At 41.1% G+C, this 27227-nt stretch overlaps 2 protein-coding genes across 4 annotated transcripts in view; both read right to left on the bottom strand.

Annotated features, from left to right (window-relative positions):
- Positions 1–7461: 7461 nt before the first annotated feature.
- Positions 7462–18554, bottom strand: Nras (NRAS proto-oncogene, GTPase). Of its 2 annotated transcripts, XM_055628597.1 has the most exons (7): positions 18452–18554; positions 17851–17978; positions 16651–16829; positions 12814–12973; positions 11823–11947; positions 11268–11309; positions 7462–11193 (listed from the first exon to the last, which is right to left on the bottom strand). In XM_055628597.1, the coding sequence occupies exons 2-5, from the start codon at positions 17959–17961 to the stop codon at positions 11828–11830; spliced, it is 570 nt and encodes a 189-aa protein (XP_055484572.1). In that variant the 5' UTR covers positions 17962–17978; positions 18452–18554; the 3' UTR covers positions 7462–11193; positions 11268–11309; positions 11823–11827. The 2 variants fall into 2 exon arrangements, with proteins under 2 accessions (XP_055484572.1, XP_055484580.1); XM_055628605.1 differs by lacking the exon at positions 11268–11309.
- Positions 18555–18705: 151 nt separating this feature from the next.
- Positions 18706–27227, bottom strand: part of Csde1 (cold shock domain containing E1) — a 37028-nt gene continuing 28506 nt past the window's right edge. For both annotated transcript variants that reach the window (XM_055628575.1, XM_055628584.1), the window contains 8 exons: positions 27011–27118; positions 26341–26516; positions 25915–26027; positions 24155–24274; positions 22084–22262; positions 21408–21571; positions 20365–20497; positions 18706–19970 (listed from right to left, as the gene is read on the bottom strand). In XM_055628575.1, coding sequence (XP_055484550.1) covers positions 19923–19970; positions 20365–20497; positions 21408–21571; positions 22084–22262; positions 24155–24274; positions 25915–26027; positions 26341–26516; positions 27011–27118 — 1041 coding nt within the window. In that variant the 3' untranslated portion in view covers positions 18706–19922. The remainder of the gene's footprint in view (positions 19971–20364; positions 20498–21407; positions 21572–22083; positions 22263–24154; positions 24275–25914; positions 26028–26340; positions 26517–27010; positions 27119–27227) is intronic.

Raw genomic sequence — 27227 nt, 5'->3', positions numbered from 1 at the left:
CGCACACACACACAGAGATCACATATATACATATGGACACAACACAAATCCATTGACATTTTTTTAATCTTAAACATCTTGAAATTACATTTTATTTATTGATTTGTGCCATATGGCAATCAGAGTACAACTCGGGGGAGTCGGTGCGCTCCTTCTACGGTGTGAGTGCCAGGGACGGAGCCCAGGTGTCAGGCTTCCAGCACACACCTGTAGCTGCTGAGCCACTTCGCCGGCTCCCGGAATTGTTCCTACTGTAGAGTTTACACACTGTGCACATTTCAGTAACTCCATCCATGGCTGTCACAACAAACCCTCAAAAGATCGTCTGCTCCTCGCTCACAAACAGCTGGGTTGGAGAGATGGCTCAGCGGTTAAGAGTGCTTGCAGAGGAACCTCGAGTGATTTCCAGCACCCACAGCAGACGACTCACAGCTCCCCGCAACTCAAGCACCAGGTGAGACCTTCTCCATGCCTCCTTGGGTGCACACACAACCTGTGTGTGCATACCTGTCTGTCTCTCAAATGTAGAGCCTCAGTGCCCACTAGACAGGTGTTCTATCGCTGAACTGTAGTCCCCCGAACTGATTTTGATCTCTCCCTCTCCCTCTGTTTTCTCTGCCTCTCTCTCTTCTAGACGGCATTTCTCTGTGTAACCCTGGAGTTCACTTTGTAGACCAGCCTGGCCTTGAACTCAGAGAGATGCACTTGTCTCTGCCTCTCAAGTGCTGGGATTAAAGGTGTGTGCCACCAGGCCTAGTGATTTTGATTTTTCTTGAGATAAGTTTTCTCCAGCATAGCTTCTAACTCTCCATCCTCCTTTCTCGGCCTCCAGAGCGATGTGCCACCATTTCTGGTTCCACCACCTTTCAGAACAGAATGACAGTAACAACAGCTTGCTTTGCATATCAGTGGATTCCGCTCCTATAAACTGAGAACAGTTTTTAAGGCACTGTGTTTTGCAGGTTAGGCTTGTTGGTACACTCTTGTTATCGCAGCACTTGAGACGCTAAGGCAAAAACACTCACAAATTTAAGGCTAACCTGAGCTATAATGTGAATGCCACACCAGCCAGGGCTATGTGGCAAGAGCTCTTTCTCTCTCTCTGTCTCTTGGCTTTTTGAGACAGGGTTTCTCTTCATAGCCTTGGCTGTCCTAGACTCCCTCTGTGGGCCAGGCTGGCTTCAAACTCACAGTGATCAACTGATCATGCCTGGCTGAGATCCTGTCTCAAAGAAAGAAAAGAAACAAATAAAAAGGAATGAACAAACAAAAAAGTGTGTTCTAGTGGTTCAAGCCTATAATCCAAACTACTCAAGAACTGAGGCAGGAAGATTTTTTTTTTTTTTCAAGACAGGGTTTCCTTGTGTAGCTTTGGCTGTCCCAGTCTCACTCTGCTGACCAGGTGGGCCTTCAACTCACAGAGATCTGCCTGCCTCTGCCTTCAAAAGTGCTGGGATTCCAGGCCTGCGCGGCCAAGACTGGCTGAGGTAGGAGGACTATAATCTCAAAGCCTGCCTCGGCTATAGAACTAGTCTCAGGGAAGACTGGTAATTTAGTGAGATGTTCAGGTAAGTTGGACACAGAAGAGATTTATTGGGGGCATTGTCTGTGACAGATAAAGAGGGAGAGAACCAGAGTAGATGGAAGGACTTTCAGATCACCACCTAGTACAGTCTGACACTTAGAATGATGGAAAGGCTGAATGGATACAAAGAGTCCCTGACAAGTGTTCCACCCAGGCCAGTGGGGAATTTCCCAGAGAGATTTTGTTGGAAGAGTCTCAGAAGAGCAGGTTTGGTCCATTTCTGGGACCCATTATGTTCAGCATTGGTTGTGGGGTACAGAGGGCCAGCACCCATACTGAATGGCTCATGACACCTGTAATAACAATTCCCAGGGATCCAGTACCCTTTTCTGGCTTCTATGGGCACTGCCATACATGTGGTATTCACACAGACACACACACTTAAAAAACTGGGGGGCTGGAGAGAGATGGCTCAGTGGTTAAAAGCACTAGCTGCTCTTCCAGAAGACCTGGGTCTCACTCTCTAACAGCTTGGATTTTTCTTTTCTTTTTATTTATTTATTTTTTACAAAAGTGTTCACGGGAGTATTTCAGGAATCTGTTTTCTTGAGACAGAGTTTCACAATACAGCCCAGGCTGGCGCCAAACTCAGTCTTCAGCTCCTCAGGTGCTGTGATTTGGTGTGAATACCACGACCAGCTTCAACAATGTTAAACTATAGCCAAAAAGTAGGAAAACACCATAATCTCTACAAGAGATTGATGGAAGTACACTACACTATAAAATAAATACCAGGAGGCACTAAAGGCGGGTGTGATGACACGGAAAATATCCAATAAATTTTATTAATGAAAACCATAACAAAAGATATATGTGTAGTAAGCAGTTTTTGTGAAAGACTATGAATTGACATATGATGAAGGCATTGCAAACAGCTTAGGTAATTTACTCACATTTCCTCCAAGCAGTGAACGGATAGTCTCATTTTTTTTTCTCTTTACCATTAACAAATATTATTTCTAATGTAAGAAAAAAAAATGCCCTACCAGAGTGTGGTACACGTCTGAGTCCCAGCAGTTGGCAGGATTCAAGGTCAGCCTCAGCTGCTTAAAATCAAAGCCAGCTCTGAGCCTCTGCCTCCAAGTTGGGGTTGAGGAGGGCTGGGAGAGCTGAGAGCTCTGAACTTAAAGCAAAGCACAATAGCGCAGTGGTCCCCAGCCTTCCTAACGCTGGAAGCCTTTAACACAGTTCCTCATGCTGTGATGCTTCCAAATGTCAAATCATTTTTGTTACTACTTCATAGCTGTAATTTTGCTACTGTTATGAATCATAATGTAAACATCTGATATGTGACCCCTGTGAAAAGGTCATTTGATTCTCGAAACGAGTGAGATCCACAGGTTGAGAACCATTCCAATAGACCCTATAAGCCTATCATCTGTCCATTTAATTTAATTATTTTTATTTTTCGAGACAGGGTTTCTCTGTGTAGCCTTGGCTGTTCTGGACCAGGCTGGCCTTGAACTCACAGAGATCCACTTGCCTCTGCCTCCCTGAGTGTTGAGATCACAGGCGTGTGCCACCCCACCCAGCTTTCATCTGTCAGTTTTAAAGAAAAATGCCAAAGTCTTAGGAACTCTGTCCACACACCTTTCCCTCTAACGCACTGCTTTTTTTAAGTATGTAAAGAATGTAAAAGAGTTAGTCTTCCTTTAATTCTATTTTATTAGTTTTTAGAAAAAAAGTATTATTTTCTGTTTTTGTTGAGGGACTTGCTGGAGCCCGCTGGCAGAGTGGAACAGTTCCTGAGTGGGGAGTGAGAATTGAAATAATTAAAGCAAGTCACAATATACATGGGATCGGCTGTCAGTAAGACTGCAGTGTGGGTTTATTCCACAATTCAGTTTTTATAGGCAAAGCAAAAACAAGTCACATCAATACAAAAAAAAGTTTGGAACTACTACAAAAAAAAAAAAAAAGTTCTAAAACTACTTCCCTATAGCAGATATAGCAGATAGGGTCCAAGGTCACACAGACAAGCTTTAGGGAACTTGGAACAAGTTTTAAGGGACTTGGCGAAACTTCCCCTTTTCTCTGCCTCTAGGTGAAGGCCAGGGTGAAAACATGTTTTTTAATAAATAACAAAGCAGCTTGACAAACAAGCAGCTCTCCACAGGGGCAGACGAGATGGTTTGGTGAGTAAAGGAACTTATGGCCGAGCCTCACAAACATAAACTCACATACACGTACAGGTACAGGCATGCTAGTATGAACATTTTCAGCTATATTATGGACCACAGATTGTTTAGAACATCTTCCACAATCTATTTTTTTTTCTGTCTGTTCTTCCCCTACCCCTACTATCTCTTTGATCCTCCTACCTCTCCGTCTGAAGTGCTGGGGTTACAGGTGATTGCCACCGAATTCCGAACAGACTAGTGTTTTGTTTTTGCTTTTTTGAAGACAATTCTCAGCCAACTGGACGGCCCAGCTGTTAAAGGCCCTTGCCACCGAATCTGATGACCTGAGTTCCACCGCTGGGATTGACACGGTAGGAGCAAACACTCTCCTGTAACTTGTCTTCTGACCTGTCTCTCTCTCACACTCACGCACAAACTCACAGACACTTACTGCAAATACATACGGTAAAATTACATGGTACTGTTCAACCGTGCTTTAAAGCTTGTTTGTCTGCTCAGCCGGTATGAACACACAGTCAGAGTCTGAAAAGTTCACTGTCAGTTTGGGAAGGGCTGCATGCTCCATCATAGCACGAGGACTTGAGACAGAGGCCACACTACTGGGGCCACCTCACTTTCTAACAACTTGTTCTGTCAGTAGCAAATCCAGTTCCTCAACATCTCCCTCCTCTCTCTCTTGAGATACACATTAATTGTCCTTGGAGATGGTGCCCTCTAACTCAGTTAGTTCCTATCAGGTTTCACCTCTCAAAGAGTCCACCATTTCTCAATGCCTTGGGGCAACAGACCATACCAACACCTGGGCCCCAGTATTGTCTGAATCCCACATCATTGTGGGACAAAAGGTGTGAGGTGAAGAACAGCTGCCTCAAAAAGCCAAAGAAACAAAAACAAACAAAAAAACCCAAAACCAGTGAGGTTAGACCCCATTTGGGGGATCATAGACAGTCCCTAGCATCCTTGGAAAATTCAAAGAGGGAACTGTGGGCACTGCCTGAAGACAGAACTCCAACCAGATGCTGAGGAAGCTGGGCACCTTGGAAGGAGTCTCCAAGCTGCGGTGAAGAAACTTGTTTTGGGTACAGTGGACTATGGAATTAGCAGTGGAATAGGAGGATTCCCTGGCTCACTACCGTGTGTCCAGAGCAGCACAGAGGCTCAGTACGGGACAGGTGGTGAAAGAGCACTGCTACAGGAAAGTACACTCAGCTCCTCTCAGACCGGAGCAGTTGTCAGGAAATGCTCGAGGCTCCCATCGGAAGTCAACTACTGTTCCAATTGGGACTGGTATGCCACACTAGGTTGTTGTTCTTGAACTTCAGTGTTAAATGTCAAACCCCTCAGATTTTATAGGCAAAACCAGCGTAAAATGTACAAGATCTCTAGACCCATATTTCATGATGTCTTTAGATTCTGCCATGGATTTTAAAAACTGTCCAGACCAACATGTTTGGTCTCAGCTGTAAATGTGAAGAACTGACTTTATATATACGTGAATGTAAAATAATGTGCAAGGCTTTTCTTTCAGGCGGAAATATCCTAATCCATGTTTCAAGCTCCTACAGAAAAATGCTAATACCACCAATTTTGTCACATCCATAGCAGCCATTCTGGAAGAATGCTTTTCCTAAACAGGGAAAGACCGCAGGCTCCTATCTTTAAAATGGACAGCTGCCAATTTCCAACCGCACCTGCCCTGGTTAGGCATGTATCTGCCTCTATCTTCAGAAGCCATTAGGAACACCCCCTCCCAAAAGTTTCTACACCGTGATGGTCTTAGTTAGGGTTTCTATTGCTATGATGAAATACCATGACCAAAAAGCAAGTTGGGGAGGAAAGGGTTTATTCAGTTTACACCTCCAGATCAAAATCCATCACCGGAGCAAGTCAGGACAGTAACTCAAGCAGGGCTGGGATCTGATGCAGAGGTCATGCCTCCATGGCCTCTTGCTCCAGCCTGCTTGCTGGCTTTCTTCCCCAACACTCAGTCTGCTTTGTTATAGAACCCAGGACTACCACCCACAATGGACTGGACCCTCCCCCATTGATTACTAATTGAGAAAATCTCATGGAGACATTTTCTCAATTGAGGCTCCTTTCTGATTAGCTTGCGTCAAGTTAACACACAAAACCAGCCAGTACAGGCAGAAAGACTGGATTCTGCCATTTGGGTTGAGAAGTAATCAGTTTCCACTCCCAGATGGGTTAAAATGATGATGCATGCAATAATCCATGGGACAGAATGCAGTGTCCAAGTAAGGATCATCAGCCTAGTAGGCCACCTTCAGCTCACTGTGGTAGCCATTTCAGCTCATTTTGACACTAAAAGTGCACTTGTTATCTGTTTTGGTATATTCAACTCGCGTTTTACTTGATAAGGTAAAAGACATGTTATACCTGGTTATTTTAAAAGCATTACAAAGCCTTCTTACATAGTTTTGCAAAATGGTCACTGAGGGCCTCTTGGCCCCTTTTTATGTATTTATGGGTATCAAGTAACTCATGCAATGATGTTGGCCTGTTTTGATGACCTTGAGCTTGCTTGTCATGAAAGGTGAAGTCCACACAACAGCTGCAGAGATGAACCCTAGTGACCTGGCTTTTCTAAGTGGGTGTTCACGTCAGTCTAAAAGACATCCTTAGTCTAGGTGGTCCTACTTAGGATTTTGTCACCTACATTTGGTTTTCTCCTCTTCCTCTATTTCTCTGGTACTAGCATTGTAAATGTGGACCACCTCACCTGGCCCAACAGTGGGGTGCTTCTTATTCATGAATGAGGATATGGCAAATAGTTCTGAATAACTCCCCAGACAAAGCAAGCCTTGACTTTATATATTGGGATCCATTTATCCATGAAGGATGCATCCCCCTCTGGATGCATAAAGTTGCAGGGAGCAACAAACTTTAACGGTTTGCATACTGTTTTTTCCTAGACAGTCATACATGTGCACGCATAAAGTCAACCTTGAAGTGGGCACATTAAGAGCTTGACAGCTCACACAGTACACACAGTACCAAGCTGCCACACTGCTCTCCCATGTTGAGCCATTAGGTAACTGTGTTACTGATACAACCAGACAAGGGACCCCAGAGAGGGTAATGGAGTATGGCTGTGAGGTCCAGGAAAGATTCATGTTCTGGCAGGGTAGAGCAAGACCCTGTCAGCTTCATCACACTACTCAGAGAGGAATGCTCCCTTTAACCCAACGGGCCCTGGAGTAACAAACCACGTAAAGAGAAACCTCAGTGAAGGGCTGAGGAGGCCGCTTACTGTGCTGAGGAGAAATGAGGAATTCAAGCCTCCCCAACATTGTCCAAATGGAACATCAACATCTGAAATTAATATATATTTCCTATAAAGGACCTTGTTGGGTGTGGTGGTTTGAACAGAATGGCCTCCACAGATTCAGGTGTTTGAATGCTTGGCCCACAGGGAGTGGCATGATTAGGAGGGGTGGTCTTATGGAGGAACTGACATTGTGGAGGCAGGCTTTGGGCCTCACAGGCTCAAGATAGGCGTAAGGTAGCAGTCTCCTTCCACTGCCTTTGTGTCATGAGGTAGAATCTCAGCTCCTCCAGCACCATGTCTGTCTGTACATCACCACGCTTCTCACCACGACAAGAGACCTGACCTCTGAACTGTCAGCCAGCCCCAACCAGATGTTTTCCCTTGTAAGAGCTGCTGTGGTCATGGTGTCTCATCACAGCAATGAAACCCTAAGACAGTGTGGAAAATACAGTTAAGCAAAGAACTTCCAGTTTTTTATTTTTTAAAATTATTTAACAAGGAAAACAGTCAATCAAGTTTTTAAAAGTTAGAATGGATTAATTTACAATAAAACAGTCAACCTAAAATGTCAGTCCTTTCACCTAGGGCCACCAAGGCCAACAGTTCTCATTTAAACAGCAGGATTGCACAGCTGACATTCTGATCTGACCTATATTTGACGGCATGGAAATACAAAAGTCATACAACGCCTACCATCTCCCGTCTCTCCAGAGTTCAAATATTTGCTTAGTGCAGTACTCAGACTTTTAAAAACCAGCTGTATTTTAAAAAATATATATATAACTAATCTCATGAGAACACTCTTAAAACAATTCTTATAAAAAACGAATACCTTAAAATAATTTTGTGGCACATCAGCTTAAAGAAACAGCAAAATAAAAACTAATGTTAAACAATTATTAGCTCTCTTTTTAATAGAAACCACCCAGGCAAAATGGTTTCCATCATTAACTATGTTTCTCGCAATTAGCAGAGATAATTACAGGAGGTGGAATGCACCATTTTCTGATCCTTGCTCATAGCTGCCAGCTTGAGAGTTTATAACTAAATACAAAGGAAGATGGGACTGAGCTCACACATTCTGGAATGGGGAAAACAAACAACTGTCCTTATAAAGTTTTTTTTTTTTTGTCTATATTCATGTTCAAGTCATGAAAAAGTTCACAGCAGTTTAAAGGCCGATTCTACAGGTGCCACCTTACACATGGCACTCCTACGGGAACACCAGCGCACACACTCTGAATACCAGATCACACAGCATTTCACAGGTTTACAAGCTTCGGCATCAGAACTCTAAAACACAACACTTCATACTCTCCAATGTGTGAACAAAGCTTCAAACAACTGCCTTACAGGAACATGTTAGTCTGTGACAGCTGGCCAGGCACTTAAATTCGGGAAGAGAGGCCTTACGAATTTGAGGTAAACCAGAACTATCTTTAGTAATCACACACTCCAAAACCATTTTGATACCACATCAACTGGACTTACTCAGCTTTTAAATTTGCCACTGTTGTGCCCAAACCCGTACGCCGTGGGACTTATGCTACTAAGAGCATCTGAAGCCTGACAGCAAGGTCCTGTCACAAGGCTCCATTCGTATACTTCTGTGCTTAGAACATACTGGAAACCAACTATAGACATACACAAACGTATGTCTATAGTCTATATATGGCATATGGTCAAAAGAGGTCAAGAGGAGTAACTTTCTCCCCAACTGGACACTACGTTTAACAGACATTTTAGATACATATCACCAGTGACAGAGATACATTAAAACAGAACAAGACCAAGTGTTGGCCTCAGCAGCTTAGGAAGTTGACTGAGCAATGTTCTACAAGGCAGCAGTTTGTAGAGGAATGCAGGCCCCATGGGAATGATCCCATCAGCACTGAGGAGCACAGTCTATTTCTTCCCTCTTCTGAAGTAGTTTGAAGGTGATGGGGAATTTGCTTAACAATAAAAAATAATCAGCAAGGTGTGGTAGAACATGCCTGTAAATCTAGCACTTGGGAGGCTAATGCAGGGAGAGTGTTGTGAGTTTGAGGCCAACCAGGACTATACAGCAAGGTACTGTCATAAATGAAAGAACCCAAAAGATCTCAGGTTTTTATGCATTACAAGATCAGAAGAGAAAGTGGCCATTTTGGAATTAGTTTTGTTTTTTTTTTTTTTTAATCAAGATATCCAAATTTAGGTTTTCATTAATTTACTGAGCTAAGTTATATCCTAAGTTTAAGCACGAAAAACAAAGGCCACCAATGAATTACCAGAAATGGAAATACTAAGCCTCTACATGCCAACAATTAATGGCGTTTTATATTCTTTTCTCAAGTAGCAAAGGACACCTCTTGATTTGAAAAATGCACAAGCTTTTGTTAGTTGGCAGCCTAACTTCTCAACATGTTTTAAATACTTCTAAAAAGCTACATAGATTAAAGAACATTTATCTGACGGGGGAGAGAGATGGAGGTATGAACTGTCGCTTTAGGTTCCATGTGGCTAAAAATAAAGGTCGGAAAACAAAAAGACTTCTAAAGCTTACCCCATAGCACACCAAGTATTTCCAGTCCTGCTATAGGACCGCACTAACTTTTATCCTTATAGCGCTAACAGCAGGCGTCAGGCAAAAATCTGTGAGTAGGAATAACAGGCAGAGAGCAAATATGGATGAATTTTTGTCTGTGATGTTAAATGGCTTGTTCAAGTTTTGAAACCATGACCCTGGTCCTTTAGCACCATGGTTTATGCAGCTGAGATAATTATTCAAGCCTCTGTAGATGCTTGAACTGCTATGGGATAAGAGAAGTGGAATAGTGAAAAGGGGACTGAGGACAACTCTCTCTCCACATATTTTATATATATATATATATATATATATATGCGCCATGAAGAAACTATGCAGCAAAGATATAATCTGTCTGCTAGTAAACTATATTTGAGGTTTGATGAATCATTGATCACAGCTATAAAGTAATAACGACATGCCGATTTTTACAGTATTTGACTAACTACAGATGGGAGACCCAATCATACCAATTGCTGGTATGACCCAAATTTGATTATAATGGAAGTTCATTAACTATTAAATTATCAGTAAGCTAGAAGAAATTACAAGTATTTATAGGCAGTAAACTACCAGAAAGTATGAGATAAAAATTAAGTGAAATTACTCATAATTGTTTCAGTTCCATCTTTCTCCTAGGAGAACCCCAGACAGGGAAACTATCTTCATGTACACAGACATAGCATCTGCCATCAGGTAAATACACCTTTCCCTCAAAGGTAGATGGCTCAGTCACTTTCCAATATCATGGTTCTTGAAACAACTATTCCACTTACAAACTGTAAGGGAAGCCTACAGACCACTTATAGGAGAAAGGCACTTTTTGTTGTCAAAGTTGGATTTAATTTCATGCAGTTGAGAAGACTTGGATGGACTCAAGTCAGTATTCATGTTTGCATTTATGAAAACAGAGTAGATGCCAGTTTATAGAATATAGCTGATCATAATCAGCAATATTCAACCAATCAGCAAAATGAATTTATGACATCTCCCCCAGAACTAACAAGGCCAAGTTCAATGCGGGATAGTGGGGGTTGGGGAGAGATCACCAGCAGTTACTACCTTAGACAAGAAACTGTTGTCAACAGATTTGCATGTAGCTGGGCACAGTGGCACAGGCCTGTAATCCCAGCACTCAGGGAGACAGAAGCAGGAGGATCTCTGTGAGTTCGAGGCCAGCCTGGTCTACAAAGCAAGTCCAGAACAGCCAAGGCTACAAAGAGAAACCCTGTCTCTAAAAACAAAACAAAACAAAACAAAACAAACAAACAAAAAAGAGAGAGAGAGAGAGAGAGAGAGAGAGAGAGAATTGCATGTCTACAGTTTGGTTCTCTGTATCGGAGTGTAAACTGCTTTCAGAGGACAAAGCCAGCTGGCAGGTGTGTTTGTTTCTAGGGAGAGAATCCAGGTCAGAAAACTACTAGGGAGTGACAGGTGCATTTCTCTGGTTGGACAGCCGAGTGAGGAGGTAGTTATTCTGAAGAGGTTTCAGGTTAGATGGCTGTGCTCATCTACGGAGTCAGAGAAGCAGGAAGCAGTAGCTCCTCTGAGATGCAGAGAGCGGCAGGGACACGTCTCCTCCAGGGATGTCAGAACCAGGGCATCAGTGCAGCTGAAACAGAGATGGGAGGTATAAGAAACAATGGCAAATTCACTGTGAGTCAAGCCATTTCAAACCTGTCCTACCTTGAAAGTGGCTCTTTTCTGATGACAGAACTTTCAAATAGTCTACAGGAAAAGAACACAGTATCATTTAAGATTCTATATTGCGAATCTTCAAACTCTTGTCCATTCCACAAACATGGGACATAGAGGTCTCAAATTTCTAATACTAAATAGTAACCTATCTGTAGAATAAATGCTGAAAGAATAAATTAGCTCTTAGCACTCTTTGAAAGTGCTGTAAGAGTAATTATTTTTTAGTATTTGTGTGTGTGTGTGTGTGAGAGAGAGACAGATAGACAGACAAGTATAATGGTGCCTGTGGAGGCCAGAGATGGGCACTGGAGTCACAGGTGGCTATGAGACACCTAACATAACATGGATACTTGGAAATGAATGATGTCCTCTGGAAGAACAGTAAGTATTCCTAGCCACTGAGCTATGTCTCAAGCTCTAGAAGTATTATTTTCTGTTACAAACACATAAAAACTCTCATTTAAATTGCAAAAGACAGTAGTATCTGAGTACCATTTAGCCTAATGGTAAAGATATAGTTCTAATGTGAGAGCACACACTCACCTTTATTACATCACCACACAGGGCAACCCCATACAACCTTGAGTGCCATCATCATTGCTGTTGAGCTTCTTCATTCGGTACTGGCGTATCTCCCTTACTAGTGTGTAAAAGGCATCTTCCACACCCTAGTTAAAAAAAAAAAAAAAAAAAAAGGATAAAAACAAACAAATAAAAAACAAATAAAGCAAAGGACACAGTCAAAGTTGTAAGTTCTCCCTGTGTGGATGTAATATTACATCAATAGCTGGTAAGTCAGGGTGATTTACGAAGAAGATACTGATCCAGCATTCCTACACACACACTGATGGGCTGATAAATGGCATGTTTTTGCAAAACAAAGAACAACATTAAGAGAAAAGGTGGGGGCACAACAGTGAACCCTTAGTGGGGAGTGCTGATGGAAAAAGGATTCATGCTTCACTAGAAGGACTTTTTTTTTTTTTTTTCCTGTTAAGCCAGAAATAAAAATCCCACAGTAAGCCAGGAGTAGTGGTGCACACCTGTAATCCCAGAGCTCAGGGAGGCAGAAGCAGGTAGATCTCTGTGAGTTCTAGGCCAGCCTGGTCTACAAAGTGAGTCCAGGAAAGCCAAGGCTACACAGAGAAAGCCTGTCTTAAAAAACAAATACACAAACAAAACCCACAGTAAAGCAGGCATGACACACACCTGTAATCTCTGTACTCAGGAGGCAGAGGCAAGGGGAACTTTGTGAGTCTGAGGCCAGCCTGGTCTACAGAGTGAGTTTCAGGACAGCCAGGGCTATACAGAGAAAAACCCTGTTTTGAAAAAAACAAAGGAAAAAAAAAAAAAAAAAAAAAAAAGCCCACAGCAGATTTTTTTTTTTTTTTTTTGTGGGGGGTGAGGAGAAGACTAACATTAAACCAAAATCAAACAAAAACCACTATTTAGAAACCTTTACAGAAAACTACTACATCTCTACACTTGACCAATCAAACATCTTTGCCTTAAACAAAGCCTGGCACTTGCATACCTGTCTGGTCTTGGCTGAGGTTTCAATGAATGGGATTCCGTAACTTTTGGCCAACTCATGGGCTTGCTTTGTGTCAACTGTCCTTGTTGGCAGGTCACACTTGTTCCCCACCAGCACCATCGGAACATCATCAGAGTCTTTCACCCGCTTAATCTGCTCCCTAGAACAGAGAACAGAGTAGCAGATCCTAAGAAAAATAAGCTTTCTCAGAAGAAAAAACTAGTAGGGCAATAGAAAGTGATAAAATTTACAAAGTCCTTTTACTCAGCTCACGTTCAGAGCACTCATCAACTACAGACTTTGTGGAGCAGCCATATCCAGGCTGTAGGTACCAGTTCCCTTCCTAGAAATCGCTGGCTCTTGTAAGCTGACACACATCCTCATTTAGGCTCCTAGATTTTCTAAGGAGCTTGGCTCTGGGTGTAATCAGAAACTACAAACAGTACTTTCGATTAAGTTTAGAAGTATAAAAAGCAGAGCTGACGGATTCTAAATGACTTAAAAATTTAACTTGCATCTTATTTGTGTGTGTATATGTGCCATGGCATGCATGTGGAAAACCCTGGGGAAGCTGGTTTTCTCCTTCCACCTTATGGGTCCCAGAAAATCAAACTCAGGTTGTCAGGCTTGGCTGCAGTGGCCTTTACCCACTGGGCTATCTTGCTGGCCCCTAAATAACTTTTGAACGTCCCTTTGCTAACAACAATATTTAATGGAAGAAAATCCATTTTTAAGATGGGTGGTACTCTTAAAAATGGATTATCTTCCAGTAAATTTTGGTGCTCCTCAAAGAAAATTATAGCTGGAAGCCAAGATATGTAACACTAAGAAAATTCTAGAATTGCTCTTAATAAATGTGTGTGCATGCATGCATGTGCACAGATATGGAACTATCAAAAATAGATCTAAAAAAAAAAAAAAGAGAGAGAGAGATAGGCTGTATCTTGTAGCCTTGGCTGTCCTTCAACTCAAAGAGATCTGCCTATTTCTGCCTCTTGAGTGCCAAGATTAAAGGTGTGAGCCACCGTGCCGTCAATGAGCTTTTTTCCCTGACTGTCACACAGTATAGCACCCAGTACATTCTGAAAGTTCCTGCCTCAGACTCTCTTGACAAAGAACTTTTTGTGATTATAAAAACTGGACTCTAACATGGCAGTCACTAGTCTGCTACTGAGCCCTTTCGGTTGCTTCTGTGGCCAAGGAACTAATTTTTCTGTTTGATGTAAATGTCCAACAACCACATCTGGGCACGGCTACTACACTACACAGCAGTATTTTAGACTCTGTCCTTGGATTTCAGTCACATACCTCAACTGCGTCCTTCTGGCTAGCTACAGAACTGCTTTAGTGTAATGTCAGAAACTTTTGCTTTCCACCCCTTCCCCCCAACAAAATAAAATAAAACAAATAAAAAAAAAAAAAAACCAAAAACCCAGGATCTTACTATATAGATCAACATCTAGACCAGGTTAGCCTTGAACTCTCAATCCTCCTGCCTCAGTATCACCAATGTCCAGGGTAGTTGCCTATGTTAAGGGACATTGTAAAGCAGCTTAAACACCTGAAGCATATCCTTGCTGGGTTACCACTGTTCCTTACATTACTAAACCTTCTGTGAGGACCAGATGCAATTTCTTCCCAGTGTCAGTGTACCTCTTCTGAGCAAGTGATTTGTTTTCTGCACACAATCATGTCTATAGTGTGCCTGATGAATGTCACTGGGGTTTCACAGGGATATGGAATAAGCTCACCGATAACTTAGTTACCTTTTCACCTATTTCTAAAAATTATTATTATTTTGCTAGACTACATACATGCCCTAAAGCATCTGTGAGGTTCAGAGGATGGGTCTTTCTTTTCATCTTCTGGGGTGCCAGGACTGAACTCAGTCATTAAGTTTAGTGGCAAGTGCCCTTACCAACTGAGCCATCTTACTGGCCTCACTATACATTTTTTTTCCTTTCTTTTTCTTTCCTTTCTTTCTTCTTTTCTTCTTGCTTTTTCAAGACAAGGTTTCTCTGTGTAGCTCTGCCTGTCCTAGACTCACTTTGTAGACCAGGCTCACCTTGAACTGAGAGATCTGCCTGCCTGCCTTTGCCTCCTTGAGTGCTGGGATTGCAGACATGTAATTACAGCTATGCCGGGCTAATTTTTAAAAAACTGTTTTCTTGAAACAGGTTTCTCTTTGTAGCCTTGACTGTCCTGAAACTAACTCTGTAGACCAGGCTGGCCTCAAAGTCAGAGATCTGCCCTTTTCTGCCACCTGAGTACAGGGAGAAAGGTGTGGGCCAACATGCTCTGCTCCCACTATGCATTTTTACAAGACACTTTAAATAAGTGCTCAGTAAGAGATAAAGTCATCCTTTGGGATCCAAGTGTAAACTGATTTTAAGGTTTCATTACCCCAACAAAGAACACCAAACTCTGAGGAAGTATGGAAAGCCCAAAGTTAGGGTGTAGGCAGGCTTACAAAGTATGTATTATAGGCCAAGCACTGTTCTGAGTATTTATTTATTCATTTGTTTACTCTTTGCAACTTTATGAGGGAGGTATTCTTTTTTTAAAGATACTTATTTTCTGAGTGTCTTCGCTGCACGTGTATCTACACATGTGTGCCTGGTACTCAGGGAGGCGAGAGGAGGGTGCCAGATAGACCTGGGACCCCATGTGGGTGCTGGTAGTTGAACCTAAGTCCTCTGAAACAGTAGCCAGTGCTCTTAATCCCTAGGCCATCTCTCCAGCCCTAAAGGAGGTATTCTTATAATAAATAAAAAAAAAACTGAGACATACAGATTTAGGATTTTTTCCTAAAGTCACTTAGCTGATCGGTAACAAAGCCAGGTTTCTACACTGACAGGGCCTAAAGACAGAATATTGCTCTAAGAGAAAGGCCTGGAGTTTTAGAAGTCTAACTCTGCTACTAAAGAATAATATCACTGGGTAATGGTGGTTCATGCCTTTAATCCCAGGAGAGGCAGAGGCAGGTAGATATCTATGATTTCAAGGCTAGCCTGGTCTACAGAGTGAATTCCAGGACAGCCAAGGTTGGACAGAGAATCACAACTCTGAAAATCCAACAAACCACTTCTGAACTCTATGACTGTAAAATAAGAATAGTGGCTGGGTGTGTTGGCATGCACCGATAATGCTAGCACTCAGGAGACTGAGGCAGGAGGATTGTAAATTTGAGGCTAATCTGGGATACACAGGAATATCCTGTCTCAAAAATGTAAAACGAATAAAGAATGTCACACTAGAATTCTTAGGGTCCACCTAGCTTTGCAACTTTACAGTTCTATGAGTAAAGGCTGCTCCGTGTTCTTTGGCTTTGCTATCATCTTAACTGTTACCTAGTAGCATGCTGCATTTATCAGCAGTGCAGTAACAGTAAGACATGCATAGGAAGTATTAGCATTTACTTCCAGTGATCACCAGGTTCCCTTTTCTTCCTTTTTAATATGGGGGCTGAACCTGGGGCCTCACACATGCTAAGCAAGTGCTTTACCACTAAGCCATGGCTCCAGATGTTAGTCTCCAATCATCACCATCGTACAACCCAACTGTACCATTTCCTATAATAAAAAGGTCTGTAGGTGGCAGCGAGACAGCTCACTGGGTAAAGGCACCTATTGCGAAGCCAAGATCCCCAGGGCCTAAGGAAAGAACTTTAAATTAGCTGTCCTTTGACTGCCATGGCACACAACACGTGTCCCCACCTCCACCAAATAATATTATAAAAAATTTTTTTAAAGTTTTATGTTTCCTAAGTCCACATACTTTAACAAAGCTTCAGAGCACATGTAAAGTTTTTCTTTCAGAAAATAATATTCCCAGTACCTGTAAAGATTAATATCTGCAAACGATTTGCTATTATTGATAGCAAACACGCAGAGGAATCCTTCTCCTGTCCTCATGTACTGGTCTCTCATGGCACTGTACTCCTCTTGTCCAGCTGTGTCCAGTATGTCCAACAGACAGGTCTCACCATCAATTACCACTTGTTTTCGGTAAGAATCCTGAGAATGTGAAAGGATGAGCAGATGATGGTGGTGGTTAAGTTCAATCTTTATTTAAAACCAGAAGAATGTAATTACCCAGGATAAATAAGACTATGTGACTTGCCCTCAAACTGCTAGAAACACAATTACACACATATATATGTATGTGAGGACACACACAGCCACACAGACACACTCATGCAAACATACAGGAGAGACAGAAGCAGGTAGACTGTTATCTGTGAGTTCAAGGCCAGCCTGGTTTACAAAGCAAGTGTCAGGCCAGCACACCGAGACCCTGTCTAAAAAGCAAGAAAAAAACAAACCATTAAGAAAAATAACAAACCCCAGGTAGTTCTAACATGGATTTATGGCCATAATTTTACTTTTATTATTTAATATTCTACATTTGGAGGGCCTTATATGTGACATTTGAAATCTGCTTATATAATTTCATGAATATATTAAAACAAACCTGTGAAAACATTCAAATTTGTCTAACACTCCCGTGTGGTCGAACAGATTTATACATGAAAAAATTTTTTTGGTATTTTGGAAACAGGGTCTCAGTATGTAGTTAAGGCAAACCTTGAACTTGGAACCTCTTCCCCTCAACCTCTTGAATGATGGACTTACACACACCTGCACCATTAAGCCCGGTAAGGTGATAGAAATTTAACATTATGAAGAAAACTGAGATCATGAAGACTTGGGCTTTCCTAAATATTCCATAACTAAATTGCAGAGATGGAATTTCTAGGCACAATGACTCTAAATCTCAACGAGTTTCTACCCCAACTCAGTCTGAACTAAATCAAGAATGAAAATTGAAGACTACCCAGAGCTTGGAGCTCTCTATCTCCATTATATGCTCTCCTACAATCTTTTTCCCTGTGACCTATGTTTCTATTTAAGAGCTGCAACATATGGAGAGCTGGAAAAACTCAGCACTGCATTTGCAAGTTTACAGAACTATTAAAGAGCAGATATTGGAAGCCAAAAGTGAGGATATAGGACCAGGCAGTGGATTGGGCCTCACCTCTATGGTGGGATCATATTCATCCACAAAGTGGTTCTGGATTAGCTGGATTGTCAAAGCACTTTTCCCAACACCACCTGCTCCAACCACCACCAGTTTGTACTCAGTCATTTCACACCAGCAAGAACCTGTGGGAAAGCAGCAATTATGACTAAACTGGTAAGCCAAACCTACAGTACTTCAAGGGCTTCTATAGTTAATTAAATCAGTTTCATAGGCATCCGTTCGATACACGTGGCCTTCCACTAAGTTCTCAAAATGACCCAGAAACACAAAAATACTTGCAGGTGAGTGCGGACCACAGATTCTTGGATTAAAGATCCACGACTATTTTTCAATTGTACTCGGTCCCGCTCTCAACCAAATGGGAAGGAACCCCCCTTTCTATTCCTCCTGCAAATCCAAGCTCTGGGGTCCGCCGGGCACGACCACTTCCCGATACTCCCCTTTCCGGCTCCGAAGATCCCCCGACGGACAGCTACGGACAGCCAGAGTCCCCCACCCAGGCCTTTGTCTCCACCTCGCCGAGCCTCTGCGTCTTCCGGACCCACCGGGCGTCCACACGCTACGAAGCCCGACGCCTGGCAGGCGGAAGCCTTACCTCAAGCTCCGATGACCCCGCTTCGGGAGGCTTTTGGATCTCAACTTGAGAAACTGTTGGGGACCCTGAAACCGCCATGAACAGCCCCCACCCGGGAGCGGCACTTCCGGCCCCACCCGCTACGTAATCAGTAGGCGCCCAGGGCGACTGAGTCCCCGCCCCGGCCACGTGGGCCCGTGACCTAGGAGTCTTGCGGCGGCCGCACCCAGTCCCGCCCCTCCCACCACGGTTTCAATAATGAAAGCGCTGGTTGCTAGTGTCTCAAAAATCAGTAAAACTTTATTCGCTTCCATTCTTTCGCCATTAACATAAAACCGGAGAACGCAAAAATGTTTTGTGTTTACAAAGATAAACGGCCTCTTTACCCAGAGTTCAAAACGTCAAATGACAACGGGGAAGATGAAAGCGCCCTCCCCCACAACCCCTGAGCCGACCCTTGTCATCTTTAGACAAAAAGCCTTCACTCCACTTGCCAGAGGGACCCTGTGTGGGGCCCAATTCCGTTCCCGTGATACAAAGTTGACACCAAGGATCAAGTGTCTGTATTCAACAGAGCACTAGAACCAGGGGGCTATGTATTAAAAACAAAAAAAAAAAAAAAAACAGGATTCATTTCAGGCACAACTTTTTTATTATTTTTTTTTCGTTTTGTTTTTAAATCAGTAAAAGAAACTGGGTCCTAGAAGCTGCAGTGATCTAAGCAGCAGCAATTTTGTGCATTTGTCTTTTGTTTAAATACGTTTAAATTATCATACTGCTGGCACACTTCATTTGCATGAAATTCTGCACCATACATACTAATTGTAGTAAAGTTATTTACCCCCATCCCGGGGGGGGGGGGGGGGGGAACCTACTCTGGAAGGTAATTTTCACTGAAATGTAATCAAACTTCGTTAAGTGGATTGTGACAAGATTACAAATGATATGAAAATAACATTTTAACATTTGGCCATCAACTTAAGAAAATCGTTTGCTATATAAACTTTTGCCATTTTTTAAAGGTAATATATTCTACCTTCATATGGTCCTCAGAATTAAAGCATAATGAACAGGAAAGAAAAGGAAAAGAGTGCGGCTGAGTGCTAAGTAATGAAGGTAGAGTATATACTGACTAGAGTGCAGAATTTCATAGGGCCAACAAAGGTAAGAGTGTACTGTTCACTTACACAGGCCAAGTGGAATTTGCAATTACCAGTTGCGTTAAATGCACCAAATAAAGCTCCTAAATTGATACTATAAGGCGCCACCTTAAGTTTTCCAGGCTGCAACTGTGCATAATTTTAAAATGGTTTCTTAAATTTATTTATTTTTTTTTTAAACATAACACGAGGAAGGTGTTAAAACTGGTGTAATAGCTCAATAGAAGTATTCCAGATTTTTGGGAGGGATGAAGAGAAAGATATTCAGAACCCTTCACCAGAATCCCCCCAAGTTGACCATAGTGGATTAATGATGTGCTTTGTGGATGTGGTTAGTCGATGACACCAGCTTGACGGATCTTTCTTTCTGCACCAAATCCCTGTGAAGAAATAAAACGATCTAAGTTTATGACAATCACAATATACACCTCTAAAGTAAACTCTGTAAGTATGTTTTTGTCCCATCTACTATCAATTCTCTCTAAGAGTAAGAAAATTATAAAACAGGTCTGAAGGCAAGATGTGCTTCTTTGTGTGACAGCACACACTTGTTGTCTTACCATGGCAAAAAGAAACAAGAGTGGGGAGTTGTTCTACATATGAGACCCTGTCTCAAAACGGAAAGGAAAAGTGCTTCTTTTAGAAAGCATCTTACTCAGGCTCTGAATGTGTTAGGGAACCCAGTGATAAGCAGTCCTTGCTTCACCAAGTTCTTTAAGGTCAAATGAGATAGATTATCAGCTGACTTCTCTCAAACCCCCAATGGAATCATACCATTGAGTTATCTGGTCCCCTTGGCTGACGAAGAACCATGAGACGGGGAGCACTGGCATCGTCCAGGGTGATATTCTTCAAGCGATTGACCAACCGATCAGGTCGAGGAGCTGCAACAGCTTTGGGGCCTTCACTGTAAGTGAAAGTGAGAATCATCAATTGCTGAGAAGGTGGCAAGCAGGTTTCCTACCCAAATGACTCACTTTCAATGAGGAGGACTCTTGCCTCACCTTAGCTAGCCAAACAAGACAGACAAGTTTGTATATACATATATACCTGTGTGTGTGTGTGTATATATATATACACACACACACACTTTTCCCAGCTTAAGAGTTTCAACTGGATAGGACTTGTGGATAATCGTTGACCTTAGGGTCAACTCTAGTTGTCTGCAGAGAAACTAATTCCAAAGACATATAAAACAAGTTAATAGACGTTAAAAAATAAAAAACAAACAAGCAAAAACTTCTAAAAGCCAAATATGAACACTTATAGATTCCTATCTTTTAAGGGAACAATGTTGAGATAAAAAAAACCCGCATATTTCAGAATGACTAAGGTATAAATTTCAGACATTTAAGCAGCACAAGGTCTAAAAGTGACCTGACAGGGGAAAAACAAAAAAAAAAACAAACAAACAAAAAAAAGAGCCAATAAGGTAAATTTCTTACAAACAAGGATCATATAACCTTTTAACATTTAAGATCGAGCACACACATTGCTAACACATCACAGTACTCAAGTGTCTCACAGGTCTGGTGTATGAGACTCAAAGTCAGACAATAAATACTAGAGGTAGAAAAACAGATATGGTGGCCTATGGCAGCAAGCTCAAGACAAGTTATGAATATAAAACTGAAACCTGTCTCAAATAAACCAATGATTAGCAGTAAAAGACAAAACTAGATAGAGATAGAAGTGGAAAATAGTACCTAATTAACTCAAATAGACAAGAGTGGAAAAGGAAAGGAATCTGGCATGGCACAGAATACACCCATTAGGGTAATAACTAATCCAACCACAATAAACAAATATAAACTCACCAGACTCGCCAAACATTACAGGCACTGCATTTCCCAGTGCGCTGATTAAGAATCACTGAGAATTCCACCTCATCTCCTGCTTGAAGCTCAATGCCATCCTGAACTTCTTTCACATGGAAAAAGAGTTTCTTGCTGTCTCCTACTTCATAGTTAATAAAGCCAAACTGGAAAAAGAGATAACACACACAAAACCAAAATTTACAATGGAGAAGACATACCACAGAAAAGAAATACTTCATCTTGAGAGATAATGGTAACCCTAAAAGGACTTACAAACCTGGCATTAATACTGATGAGTTAAATTCTGCTGGGTCACAATTCATCAGGAAAGTCGCACCTTTGAGATGACTGCCATTCATTTTAAGCACAACTAAGAGACAGTTTCTACTTCATGATAGTAATTATTAATAATCACACTTATATTTCTCTTGCTAATGTTGTCACTTTTTCCTTTCACCTTCCTCCTTAAGCAATAGTCTAAATAAAAATTGTCTGAGCCAGGTATGGAGGTTTAAATCCCAATACTCAGGAGGTGAGTCCCAGGCCAGTTAAAGCAACACAGTAAAAACCCTGTCTAAAAAAAAACAAAACAAAAAACTCCACAGAAATATTGGCTCAGTGAGTTTCCTTTGCTAACATATCAGAGGATAGATACAGAGATATAGCATTTAATTACCTGATCTTTCACACACTCCACAGTGGCCCTACGAAGGGGTGTGATGTTGTAGGCCATAGTTTGTGCATTTTGGCCAAGTACACACAACTGGAACTTGACACTCTCCCCTTTCTGTAGGCAATCCCCTTTGTTGGCCATCCCAACTATGCCAAATGGATACACTTCACCTTTCATATCCCCTGTAAACAAAATGGTACAAAGTCTAAATATACATGTGAAAAATGCATTTTGTTACTTCGTAACTTTTTTAAACTCAAAAAAAGTTTTGCCTTAAAACTTAACATGAATCTTAAGTGCTAAGGATTAATATGGAAGCAAAAGGATAAAACAAAAACAAACCACAACAGCTCAAGCGACTAACTTCTAAAATAAATTATGAACCAACCAGCCAAAAATAATGACCAGGTGGCAAACTAGAAAGGCAAGGGCAAAGTAATGCAGATAATCTGACATCACAGGATTTCTTATGATCAAGATACCCTCTCTCACAGAGATCAAGGCTATTAAGACAGGTTTTCTTCTCATTTGCTCCACCCCAACCCCCTTTCTGCAATGCAACATGAAAAAGTAATCTAGAGACCAATACAAAAGATATGTAATTAGTGGCTTGCCCACTGACTCAGCATCCAGACAAAGCTAATGAATTAATAAGGTTTAGAGCTGGAAATGCTTAGTAAGCCACCTCATAATCAAAGGGTAAAATTTTCATTTTCAGCACCTAAAACATGTAGGACACAATGTTTGAAATAATTCCAGCAGACTAATTTTTGAAGAGGTATAGCCATTATATATTAAACATTTCTATGATTCATGATTTTGATCAACTCTTCTGAGGAATACTACTACCTTTTTTTTTAAGATGAAGAAACTATAAACTAATATATAATATTAGTTTATATTGCCTAAAGTTATACAGGCAGAAAGTGGTATCCAAACCTACCGAGTTATAATGTTTCCAAATAAAAGATGTGCATACAACCAAACAAGAAAATGTGATGTGTGTCTAGTCCCAGAAGGGTTTTCCTTGCTTTGTTCTAGTCCTACAGCAGTACTGAAGAAGCATGTTAAGTGGATGGGGTCAGGTGGGCAGTGGATTAACAAGAGGAATGTTAAAATACTACGGATGCTGGATGGTGGTGGCACATGCCTTTAATCCCAACATTCAGGGAGGCAGAGGCAGGCTGATCTCTTTGAGTTTGAGGTCAGTCTGGTCTACAAAGAGTCCAGGACAGCCAAGGCTACACAGAAAAGCTGTGTCTCAAAAAAAGACAACTGATGGCACAAGTTAGTTAGTATCCCATATATCCTTTGTTCTGACAAGCGCATAAGTGGGTCATAAAGTCAATTCCTATTTAGAGGGTAATGATAGTGGAAGAGGAACAGTAGTGGAGTTTTATGCAAAACAGAATTTCCAAGACTCCCATGTAAAAAACACCACCTGTCAAGGTTCTTTTCGTTCTACAGATGAACTGTTCTCCCCTACTTTACACTGTTTCTGATTTTGAGACGATACAAGAATTTCTTTTCTTCATGAGACAAGTCATCTGAGTGGACGGTCTCACCTACTCCACCACTGTTTAAAGCCTGCTCTCCTAGTTACCCAGCATTCCCTACTATTTTTATTATACTTATCTGAGACACGCATATCAAACAAAGTGGCCTTTCTGGGTAGTGGCTATTGGAAAAAAAATGAATACCAAAACTCTGTTTGAAGATGGGCAGAATTTATAAAGTTAAAAAATAGTGCCAAGACCTGAAGGATCCCCAGGTGCCCAGGTGCTTCAGGAAGTGAAATATTAATGAAATAGAATGCCCACTATTAGAAATGACTAGTGAATTTGGATTTTAAAAAGAAGTTTGATTATCATCATTCAACATTTAAACATTGAGCACAGCAGTCATCTGCTCAGTCTGATCCAGGCTGACGTCATTTTCAAGGAGTATAAAAGTAAAGTCTAAGCCCGGGAAGAAAGGGAGTTCCTATGAAACCTGAAAGCAAATGCGGATGATAAAGCTGTGTGAAGTGCCCATCAGACGGCACAAAAGATCTCAGGGCCAGAGATGTACTCACCCTCCTCCACAATCTCAATCATTCCTTGGTACTCAATCTGTGTTGGATCAACACCTCTCAGAGGACGAATGACTTTACCAGAGTAGATGGTGGGATTAGCTTCCTCAGTAATACCATTCACTACAAGACAAATGCACAAAATTCTTAATCACTAATCCCAAACTCTAACAGATTACAGTAAAAAAATACAAGCCTAATGTGCACACAAGTGAATACTTTTTGTTTAGCTCTTCAAGGGTTTTATTTCTAATTATAGGTTTGTGTTTCTGCAATGACTGCAGTATCTAGCACAATGTAAGAAGGGTCAGAGCTGCTGGAGCTCACTAACGCAACTACGAGCTGCCTGAGGTAGGAACTGGGTACTTAGGTCTCTGGAAGAACATTCATTACTGTACATGCAGCTTTTAGCCAGCCAATCATCTCTCTATCCCATTTCCCTGCCCCCCTTTTCCTCATACGTATATTCAAAACTGATCTTACTATGCAGCTTAAGCTTGCTTACAATTTAAGGTCTTCCCCTGCTTTCTTAGTACTAAAATTATAGATGTGCACCATCCTCAACTAGTTGGCTGCCTAACACTTTTAAAGTGATACAGGGAATGTGAAGCTAGTTCTATTATCTTGAATAATTACTTGACCATAAATGCTTCTAAAATGGCATTAAGAGTTTGGTAAAACATTCAATCTGTTTGGTATAACAAATACTCATATTTAAACATGTCTTCTGAGACGGGTATGGTGGCACATGCCTTTATTCCCAGTACTCAGGAGGTAGAGGCAGGAGGATCTCTGTGACTTCCAAACAGCCAGGGCTACACAGAGAAAACCTGCCCCAACAAATATAGACAGACTGACAGACAAATTTTGTTCTTGTCACTTGTATTTTCCACCTTACAAAAATAAGCATAAAAGACCAAGACTTGTCTGTTTTCTTCGCAAATGTATCTCTAGTGCATTGTGTACTTACCTAGTTGTAAAATCAAAATGGGATGGTTGTAGGTGTCCTATCTCTAGGTCTCTAAGTAAAATACTGTTTGGGGAATTAACATGAAAAAAGCCAAAAAGAAACTGCAGGCTGTGTAAAATAGGAGATGCCAGCGCTGTACCTGTCTAGTGCTAGGCACTGGGCTTCACCCCAACACAGAAGACCACTTCTAAAAACCAAGATTCTAAACAAGTGAGTTTGTCTTAACTTTTTACATTTAGACCTAAGATTCTACAAAGTAGTCTACCAGGAGAATACCTATTTCCCCTACTCCATTAAGACGTATTTGTATGTAGAATGTTTAATTTTCTTCTGGGATTTAAAGAAAACAGGAGGGTGCTTTTAAAAAACACATTTAATGTAATTTCTAAAACTTATCAGGAAGACAAAACCCCTACCTCACCCCACAATCAAATGCAAGCCAGGCATGGTGGCACACACATTTGGGAGGCAGGGCCAGTGATTCTGACTTTGAGGTCAGACAGTTCCCAGACAGCCAAGGTTACACAGTGAGACCCTGTCTTAATGAACCTCCCCCTACCCCAACAAATTCAAAATGCTATCTCTTAAATATGACACAAGTCATGAAAACTTAATAAAACACTGTCAGAAAGCCATGGTAGGGGCAAGAACATGGATCTCTGACAAACAGCCAAGGTATACTGTTGATCTGTACCTGTGTGAAAATGTTATAGATATGGCCTAGCTTCCTCACCCACTCTACCTACTATCTTAAAACCAAAGCACAGGATGAACAGGAATCACAGTTCATTACCTGAGTGAGTTTTGTTTACTTTTTCAGCACTGACTTTATTGCCTTTGCCTTTGGACAAGCTGTATTCAACCATGTCTCCCAGTTCCAGGCTATCAACATCACCAGAGAACTCACTAAAGGGAAAGGAAAATAAAGTGACATTAAAATAAAAACTTTACACTATATATCAAATCATATCACTCTTGTACCAATATTTATAATAAAACAGTATTCTTTTATTGAAAAAGAAATATGAAAAGGCAAGTAAATGCATTTGTTTATGGCAGATAACTAACTTCTGTATACATCTTGCCATAATACAAATAGGAAAACTGCATCTCAAAACCAGTAATTACCAAAAAGTTACCAACCTCTATTAAACTTACTAAAAGTCAAATGCAAAGGAATATGATATGAATAGTAGACTGCGCAAAAGGCATTCCTTACCTATAATGGAAAAATATTTCCTTATCATGATTAGCTGTTTCAATAAATCCAAAATTATCTTTCAGAGTGGCCACATAACCCAAGAGCCTTTTGGAGTTAGAATTACGACCTAAAAGTCTCACACAAGTTGCAATCTGCTGTCCAGGCCTCTGTTTGTCACTAATACTAAATTCAACCTACAAAACAGGAGGATATTATTAGCATCATTTGTTATTTCTGTGCTAAGCTCAGTGACTCTAAGAACCAGACACACAACACCCCCCCCCAGAACACTTTCCACTCCAGATCTCTTTTGTAATTACTTTGATAAAAATTTTATGAAAAAATATTCAATGTTTCAATTCATAAATGATTAAGTTTTGCCGCTCAACGTGTAGTCTTTGTTTTATAGGAAGGGTGTCTGAAAAGTAGGCAATGTAAATCTTTGGTGTATTCTATACTGGTTCTATTTCAGTAAGTACTTTTAGCTTTTTTGTGGATGTGTTTTAACAATCTAGTGGTTGTGGCACCTTACTTACTGACTGCTAAAATTACAGGCGTATTCACCATCCCACTATCTAAAAATAGCACATACTTTAATCTAAACTTGACAAAATTTAAACCATCCTTTAGAGCTTAAGATGAAGATGAAAACCTTTAACCTTTCTTCAAATAAGTAGAATTATCTTGCCTTATCTCCTATTTGAGGAGAAGTAGATCCTTCCACATCCCTGGCTTGAAAAGCAATAGTCAGTTTCACCCCACAGTCATCATAAGCAATAATGCCATCTTCCGCCTCCTAAAGAAAATACAAAATACAATTAAATATCCTCAAGAACACTAACAAATTATAACAAAAAAAGAGAAGAAAGACCTATAATTCACTACAGTACTTAGGAATCCTTAAC

The sequence above is a fragment of the Psammomys obesus genome, unplaced genomic scaffold (assembly GCF_907164565.1).
Source record: "Psammomys obesus unplaced genomic scaffold, mPsaObe1.curated_primary_1811, whole genome shotgun sequence".
NCBI classification, from domain to species: Eukaryota; Metazoa; Chordata; class Mammalia; order Rodentia; family Muridae; genus Psammomys; species Psammomys obesus.
This window is presented reverse-complemented; position numbering and strand designations above follow the sequence as displayed.